Source organism: Nicotiana tomentosiformis, chromosome 8 (assembly GCF_000390325.3).
Source record: "Nicotiana tomentosiformis chromosome 8, ASM39032v3, whole genome shotgun sequence".
Lineage (NCBI taxonomy): Eukaryota > Viridiplantae > Streptophyta > Magnoliopsida > Solanales > Solanaceae > Nicotiana > Nicotiana tomentosiformis.
In genome coordinates this window covers 143849417-143858287 of record NC_090819.1, presented here as the reverse complement: position 1 = coordinate 143858287, position 8871 = coordinate 143849417, and the positions used below count along the sequence as shown (strand labels likewise).

At 38.6% G+C, this 8871-nt stretch overlaps 1 protein-coding gene across 2 annotated transcripts; it reads right to left on the bottom strand.

The window, feature by feature from the left end:
* Positions 1-4487: 4487 nt before the first annotated feature.
* LOC104113875 (transcription factor IIIA-like) lies at positions 4488-8650 on the bottom strand. 2 transcript variants are annotated; one of them, XR_011410701.1, is made up of 8 exons: positions 8510-8650; positions 7659-7790; positions 6961-7104; positions 6206-6491; positions 5861-6096; positions 5492-5635; positions 5034-5387; positions 4488-4592 (listed from the first exon to the last, which is right to left on the bottom strand). XR_011410701.1 is itself a non-coding variant. In XM_033660706.2 (7 exons), exons 1-7 carry the CDS (start codon positions 8555-8557, stop codon positions 5199-5201), a joined length of 1179 nt encoding a protein of 392 aa, XP_033516597.1. In that variant the 5' UTR covers positions 8558-8650; the 3' UTR covers positions 4990-5198. The 2 variants fall into 2 exon arrangements, 1 of the variants encoding a protein (XP_033516597.1); XM_033660706.2 differs by lacking the exon at positions 4488-4592 and having other exon boundaries at positions 4990-5387.
* Positions 8651-8871: the final 221 nt, after the last annotated feature.

Sequence of the window (8871 nt, the reverse complement as noted above, 5' to 3'; positions counted from 1 at the left end):
CCTCGTAAGCCTCCCACCATCTGAAGGCAGCCCCAGAAAATAGAAAAATAGTGAACGAGACCCCACTGGTCTCCAGAATACTCGTTGTTCGAAGCATCCGTTGATGCTTATCCAGAAAACCCCAAGCATCCTCTGACTTAGTACCGCTGAATGGTGGAGGTCGAAGCCTTTAAATCTCTCAAGTCTCCTTTGTTGATCGCCTGCCATAACAGGAACCACTAGGGCCTGAGCAGCTGCAGCTGGCTAGGTTGGTAATTCCCCCAGTATCTGAAGTCCCTGTACTACCTGGTTTGGAGTGCGGGCAACAGGGGTATGATTACCTCCCCCGGATGAGAAGTGTCAGGTGCGGCCTGAGACGAAACCAACTGAGCAAGACCAATACAAACTGTCAATATATGGGCCAGAGCCTCCTAAACGCCTGGAATCACAATAGGTGTAGCTGGTGCTTGAGCTGGTCTCGTCGGCTCAACTATATCCGGAATCTGCTCCTGAGCTGGAGCAACTTGTGGTACTACATGTGCTGCTCCAACTGCTGCACGAGCTATACCTTGACCTCTACCTCGGCCTCGGCCTCTACCATGGCCCCGCCCTCTCGAGGCCCTAACTGGTGGCTGGTCGTCCGGTCCGGTGATACGTGTCCTCACCATTTGTGAGAGAATAGAATAACATAAATTTAATCTTCGGAATCAGCAAATTCGCACGACATAATACAAGAAAGTAAAAATTTTCTCTGCATCCTCTTGCAGATAAGTACAGACGTCTTCGTACCGATCTGCAAGACTCAATTAAACCTGCTCATGACTCGTGAGACCTATGTTACCTACGGCTGTGATACCAACTTGTCACGACCCAAAACCCCCAACATGTCGTGATGGTGCCTATCTCGACACTAGGCAAGTCGATAATATCAATAAACCACACTTTCTTTTAAGTTTGAAAATATAATATTTAAATACAATACAAAATTTTACAAATACTAATATGAACACTCGCCAAAACCTAGTGTCACTGAGTACATGAGCATCTAATATGAATACAAGTCCTGAAAATACGGTCCATAACAGTCTGAGACCAAATACTGTAATTTAGGAGATAGGGAAGGAGAGGCAAGATCTGCGAAACATGGCAGCTACCTCTGAATCTCCGGAAAATCAATTGTGTGAAAGAAATCAACACCCGCTATGGTCGGAAACACCTGAATCTGCACACGAAGTGTAGGGTATAGTATAAGTACAACCAACTCAATAAGGAACAATAATAAATAAGGAACTGAAAATAGTGAGGAGCTACACAGTTATAGTTCACTTTCAGTAATTCCAGCAAAGAATAGACATGCTTTCAAATCCAGCAGTTTAAGTCAAATCAATTTTATACAGTTCAAGTTCATGTATTTCGGATGTAAAATCTTTCAGAAAAATTTCACCACAATGACAGATAGCAACTAAGTGCAACAACAAATGAAAAGCAAGTACATCTTCTCAGGGAAACAGTCACTAAACTCGTCACAACAGCTCAACCACTCGGCTCTCAGCCCTCAGCACTCACACTCAATGGGTACTCGCTCTCACTAGGGGTGTACATACTCCGGAGGGGTTCCTACAGCCCAAGCGCTATAATCCGCACGGACAACTCACGTGCTGCATGAACAACTCATGTGCTATAATATTCCGCACTGACAACTCACGCGCTATAATATCCATTCCTCACCGACATGCCCTCGGCCTCTCTCAGTCATTAACCTCTCTAGTCTCTCGGGTTCTCAGAAATCACAAAGATCAACCCAAACAAAGATAACATAGTGTATTAACAAGAATCAAGAAATACTGAGGTATGATACGCAAGTAAAATCATGACTGAGTACAAGACAACAATTAGCAAATAATTCAACAAGTACGCTACATCTGCGGGTCCCAGCAGTACTATCACATAGCCTAAGCATGATTTACAGTCAAATTTCTTTAAAACATAGAGAGCATATAGCTAACAACAAGTTATTCAACTTTACAATTTTACGGGACAGACCAAGTCACAATCCCCTTGGTTCACGACTGCACGCCCGTCACCTAACATGTGCTTCACCTCCAAAATAATCACATGACACAAAATTCAAGGTATCATACCCTGAGGACCAGATTTAAAACTGTTACTTACCTCAAGCCGTGTAATTCTTTATTCTACAATGTCTTTTCCTAGTGAATTGGCCTCCAAATGCCTCGAATCTCGCCACAAATAATTTGATTCAGTCAATAAAATTTATTGGAACTAATTCCATAAGAAAATGCTAATTTTTCATAAATATCCAAAATTTAGCTCAAAATCTCTCGTAGGGCCCACATCTCAGAACACGACAAAACTTATAAAATCCGAAAGCTCATTCAACCACGAGTCTAACCATACCAATTTTACCAAAATCCGACCTCAACTCAACCCTCAAATCTTCAATTTAAACTAAAAGGGTTTTCTAAATTTTCCAACTTGATTCACCTAATAAATGATAAAAACAAGCATGAATTCGGATAATTTAACCAATATTGAGTTAAGAATACTTACCCCATTGTTTCCTCTGAACATCTCCCAAAAATCATTTCTTCCCGAGCTCAAAACCGTAAAAAATGGAAAATGGGACGAAGTCCCATTTTAAGAACATAAACTCTCTGCGTAGTCATTTGCTCTACGCGATCACGAAGAACAGTTTTCCACTGCCTAGGTTTAAACCTACGCGATCGCGAACAATCACACGCGATCGCGATGCACAAGATTCCAGCTCTATGCGATCTCATCCCTCTTCACGCGATCGCATAGAGCAAACGCGTGACCCAGCTTCCTCTCAAGTTTCCCCTACGCGATTGCGGCCTCTTCCACGCATTCACGTAGCACAAACTAGCCCAGCATACGCGATCGCGAAGAACAAAATCAACATTGCCTTAACTAATCCTATGTGATCGCGTCCCAATCTTCGCGATCGCGAAGAAGGTCTAAAACACCAGCAAACAACAGCAGTGCCAAAATGAAGGAAAATAATCTGAATACCATCCGAAACACACCCGAGGCCCTCGGGACCTAGCCAAATATACCAACAAGTCCTAAAACATCATACGAACTTAGTCGAGTATTCAAATCACATCCAACAACAATAAAAACACGAATCACACAAAGATTCAAGCGTAATGAACTTTGAAACTTTCAATTTCTACAGGCGACGTTGGAACCTACAAAATCATGTCCGATTGGCCTCAAATTTTGCACACAAGTAATTAATGACATAACGGATGTATTTTAATTTTTTGAATCGGATTCCGACCTCGATATCAAAAGGTCAACCCCCTGGTCAAACTTCCCGAGAAATTCAACTTTCGTCATTTCAAGCCTAATTCCTCTACCGACCTCCAAATAATTTTTCGGACACGCTCCTAAGTCCAAAATCACCATACGGAGCTATTGGAATTATCAGAATTAAATTCCGAGGTTGTTTACACATAAATAAATATCCGATCAATTTTCTTTTCCAACTTAAGTTTTCAATTATGAGACTAAGTGTCTCGTTTCATTCTGAACTCCTTCCGGACCCGAACCAACTAACCCGGTAAGTCATAAAATAACTGTATAGCATAAATTTAGCAGTAAATGAGGAAACGGGATTATAATACTCATACTCAAAATAATTGACCGAGATGGGTGCTTTAGTCATTTAGGGATTCCCAAGCACACGAGTTTCCAACAAATAAAAATAGAAAATGGAACATAAGGGCCGAGTTATGATGTGAGGTAGATCCAGCAAAGGGATGGTGCATAAGCTGCATTTATCTTATAAGTCACATATGATTAGTGCGATTGGCAGTCATACTTGACATACGTGATTACAATTCATATTTAATGAACGTGATTTGCAGGTAGTATTTAGAAAACCCCTTTTGATGGGAATACATTCATGTAACAAATACATTTGATGAATATAAATCACAGTTGAAGAACGCGACTTGTAAATCGCTATAGGTTGAATGCAGCCCTCCAAAGCGAAATAATCACTCATCTAGCTTATTCTGTTTGATAGTGTATAAAACCCAATTAACAAATGCGACTCAGAAATTACAATCAATGAATACGACTTACAAATTGCAATCACTGAATGCGATATATATCGCAATTAAAGAAATAATTTATAAATCGCAATAAGTGTTATTTATAAGATGAATATTATAATCGCAGTTGCTATGATTTATAAGTTGCAATTTACGGCTACAATTTATAAATCGCAATTGAATGCGACTTGTGTGTGCCGGGACAGTATCCTACTTATTCCAGCAAAGGGCGCTTTTGCTCCAATAAGGTTATTCAGAGAAGAAATTCCAAAGCGGAAGAGATGGCTCTCCATATTGTGTATACTGTTAAAGGACATTAACATTTTTCCTTCGTAAAGTAGTTGCAGTGACTGACAACTGAATTTTCTGAAGAAATATCATAGGTTACCGCAAAATTGGCGTTAATATAATACTAGTACTATTGCACTGTGGAGAACTATAATTTGGAAGGATTAGTAGCCATATCTATGTGAAGAGCTAACCAAATGTGTAGGTAAAATATCCAACAAGGCGCTTTTTGAGAAGTGAATTACACACTCCATTTCATTTTATAAGAGATGAGTTACTTTTTGCTTCCCGTTTCATAAAAATCAACATATTTTTACAATAGGAAGCTCTTTAGATTTTAAAGACCCATTTCAGTCACTTCCATACAATTTGATATAGCATGTAGACTACCATATGCTACCAAAAGTATCTTTAGTACAATTAGATATTAAAACTGTTGTAGTAGACTATTCATGCCAGTAGGATTAGTGCATGCTCTAGCGTTTGGTAGTAAGTTTCTATAACTGCCCGTCATTTTCTTTAATTTTGATCATCTTATTCTTTTATATAGCTTTTTGGTGTTGTCCCTCATTTTTATCTAAGGAATTAAACCCAAATAGCTGCCTATTCTGAACCAAGGGCCTATTGAAAACAGTCTCTCCACATGTGGGATAATAACTTATGGACAGCGTATACTTTTTTCTAGTAAAAACTTATGGACAGCATATACACTAGCTATCTGCCAAGAAACTGTCCAGGAGACGATCAGAGTTCATCCTCTCATTCAGCTTAGAAGAACCATGAGATTTCTGGCCCATGATTTGACACAGCATCTGGCCAAAAGAGATAGACTCACAGCTCTTCATCTGATTCTGCTGAGAGTAACCATGAGAGATATTCTGATCCTTGATAGAACACAGGATCTGTACCACTGGGTGGTGTTATCCTTTTCCGCATAATTGCCTCGAAAACAGGAAGCTTCCTCTTCCTACCACCTCTTGGTCTGGAACGGAAGTGCTCGTCAGCCTCTACGAAATCACCCTACACAAGACAAAATCAACACGCCTCAAGTCACTCTCACGAATATTAGAAGGAAACGGACCTGAATGACTTGTGCTTTCAAGCAATATATACATTCTACTTACAGGAGTATAAACATGGCAGCCAGACTTTTCATGTCTATCTCTCACATGCTTGAAGGCAAATTTCATACCACAACCAGCAATGCGACACGAGAATGGTTTATCCCCCAGGTGCACAGCTTTGACGTGCTGAATAAGATTTGATTTCTGTTTTTCAAGCAACAAATATTTCAGTGAGAACACTATTCACTCTTATGCACTTAACTGGATGCAGTGCAGGCTTGGTTGAGGTTAAAACATTGTAGGTTTGCTGCATACGTAATTTTTCCTCACTCATAATGAGTTAGTGCCATTGCTTTCTAAATTCATCACTACTGTTCCACTTAACCGAAAGGAGCTTTATTTACATACAAGAAAATGCAGCAGTCTTACAGTGGAGAAAGTGTGCTGACAATCCTGGAATTCACATTTTATTCTCTCCGATGTAGACTCTTCTTCATGCATCCGGAGATGCCGCTTAATATTCTTCTTCAATTGCTTGGTTCCACATATTTCACACACAATATGCTGGTGGCAACTCTCTACGTGTTCCTTGAGGCATTTCTCATTTGTGAAATGTTTCATACAGCCTGGCTCTAAACAAAGTGCCTCCATTGTCTCCAACTTAACTGCATGAATACATGGCAATTTAAGGTGTCATTATTGGAAGTTTTCAACACCAGAAAAGCATAAACAATAATACTTCACAGATAAATAAAATTTTGAAGTTTGACTTGCCATGAGAATCCTCATGTTTCTTTAATTTGGATGCAAATTTAAACACCTTCCCACAACCAGATTCTGCACAGACATACTGCTTTGGAAGACTGGCCTCAGGGGAGGCACGCTGGTCATGCATCTCTTTGACATGCCGAGTCATGTTGCCTTGGATACTAAATGCGCGTTTGCACCCATCAACAGGACACTCAAACAACTTCCCTTGGTGCTGCAAGAGATGTCTCGTCAAGTGATCCTTTCTACGGTAGCTGGACTGGCAGTCATCTATATGGCATACAAATGGCCTCTGTTCATGAAAAAAGATCAAGAAGAAAGCATTTTAAGAATGTTTCAATCTGGGAAGGTCCTTGACCAAAGTCCACATATGCTAATGGAGAGAAAAGATAAGCTTTTTTTGTATTTGGGAGGAGGGGGAACTGGGATGAGTTTCTAACCACCAAGATTATAAGGCGTGATTGAGGCTCACTTGATGGAGCTTCTCAGGAGGTCCCCCTTCCTGATACTGATCCAGTCAAGGAAAGATACCTGCCTCTTGCATTTTGGAGTTCTTTATGTGGGATCCAATGCTTCACACCTTCACATAATTCCACAATGTTTCTCAAATTACCTCAATCTGCAAAGTCGTTAAACATTAAATGTATACAAAAAAAATAAATCAGAAAATATGAAGGCTTATTATAACCTCAAAATTGAACTCCCAGTAAAGTATTAAGAGTTCGTCAACATCACAAACGAAGAACACACACAAAAGATACCTCGAGTGAATGACTCTGCATATGCTGCTTCAAATGAGCAGGCTTCTGAAAGCTCACACCACATTCTTCACAAATATTCAGTTTTGGGCCTTCCTTTATCTTTGCATCTTCATTTGCCTCATCTTTCCGCTTCTCCATTTCATCCTATTAAAAAAATACAGGACCCAGTTCAGTTTTCCCTTCCTCTGACTAACCAAATCAGCATCTCTCTAAACACATAACTAAAAGTTTAAGCTCAACCACAAGAAAATCTTCAATTTTATGTTCACCTATGATTCCCAATTTATATTACACAACACACGTTAAAGGGCTCGTTTTGTTTGATGAATAGGTATAACCAATACACATAAAACTCTGTGCTACTAATACAGCACTTGTTTTCCAATAAACGAAAAAGAGCACATAAAAAGACAATAATACTAGTATGGTACTAGTATTGAAATCCAAAAACATAATAATTCATGTATTATTTATTCCTGGCATAACAATCTATTATAAGTAGTCCGTGAACCAAACAAATCCTTAGTATTTCACATTTTATTTCTGGCCAATTAAGCTACTAATTACTCATTATCAACTTCAGAATACAAGAGAGCTAGCAAAAATAGCCAGATCTATTTGCAGCTTATTAAGCAAGTGATAAATTTATTAATTGGATGCAAAGCAAAACGTAAATCCAGAAAAGAAGAAACGCATACTTGATGATGGGAGAGGATATGAGCGGAGATAAGGGACTTTTTGGAGCGGCAAATCCCACAAAATTCACAGTAATATCGTCTTATGTCTCTGAATATTACTTCTCTCTTCTCTTCTCCCATTTCGCCCAATATCTTCACAGCCACAAAACACCAAAAACCCTAGGTCAGATCGACTGCGGAACTTGTGTCCTTGATTTATTGCCGAAAACTTGAAAATTGTAAAAATTCCCTCCAACTTCTGAAATATGACACTTTCCCCCCACCAGGTATACCTCAAAGTTTCACCACGAATCCATATTAATTGTGTTATGTTTGGGCACTTATATAAGGAAAAATATTCAAGTTTCAGAAAATCGTTTTGGTAATGAAATAAACTTTTTTTAAAATAAAAAAAATACACTTCCTAAGCACATCTTTTTTTCTCAATAAACGGTGCTTTTGGACACTTAAAAAATTATTCAGTTTTAGAAAACCTTTTCTTTTATTAAAGGAATATTTTATAGATAAGAAAGGCACATATTTTTATTTTTATTTTTACTCTTTCGAACAAATTTTCAATTGAATCATGTGATAAGCTCGCGTAAAGCTTAAAGTCTCAGGTCTTGATCTTTTTAATTGAAGCAGTGTAATTCTTTTGTTAATGATTAGAGCTAATCTAAATATAGAATTTTTACATGCTTTGCTACAATAATAATTGTGTGAAGGTTTTGAAGAATGTTGCACAGGATTTTTTATATTGCATTCTACATACGAATTATCACCAATAATGCTAAAAACTAGCAATGCAATAACAATATAACTTCCCCCACAAGAATGAAAAGGAACAGACAAAAGAGCAAAAGAAAAACTACCTTGTCAAAATAAGTTGCCGGAGGAGTGTCATACCGCCTGCCCCCCATGACTGGTTCAGCAATGAAAGCAGTTATCTGAGGCGCAAAAGTAAATTAATTAGTAATAAATTACACTCAATACAGAAATTGAGCGGTAGTGAGTTAAAGTTGACAGACTGTTTCAGGCCCGTCTATGAGGATAAGATTTGATGACTCAAAAGGTCATCTTATGATGTACAATTCGAATTTGCGCTCTTAAACCTTAAAAATCTCATTTTTACCATCCTCAATTTGCGTGCGCAGTCCGGACATATTTTTCAGAAAAGTTTTTATGTTAAAAACTAATGAAAATAAGAATTTTTGCCTTAAAAGTTGATTTTAGT

Excerpts from the sequence above, each read along its gene's own strand:
- LOC104113875 (XM_033660706.2), bottom strand. The coding sequence starts at position 8,557 with ATGGGGGGCAGGCGGTATGACACTCCTCCGGCAACTTATTTTGACAAG. Across the intron at positions 6,492-6,960 it reads TGCAGAGTCATTCACTCGAG|AGGCCATTTGTATGCCATAT; the intron begins GTATCTTTTGTG and ends TTTCATGAACAG. Across the intron at positions 5,636-5,860 it reads GTCAGCACACTTTCTCCACT|AAATCAAATCTTATTCAGCA; the intron begins GTAAGACTGCTG and ends CTTGAAAAACAG.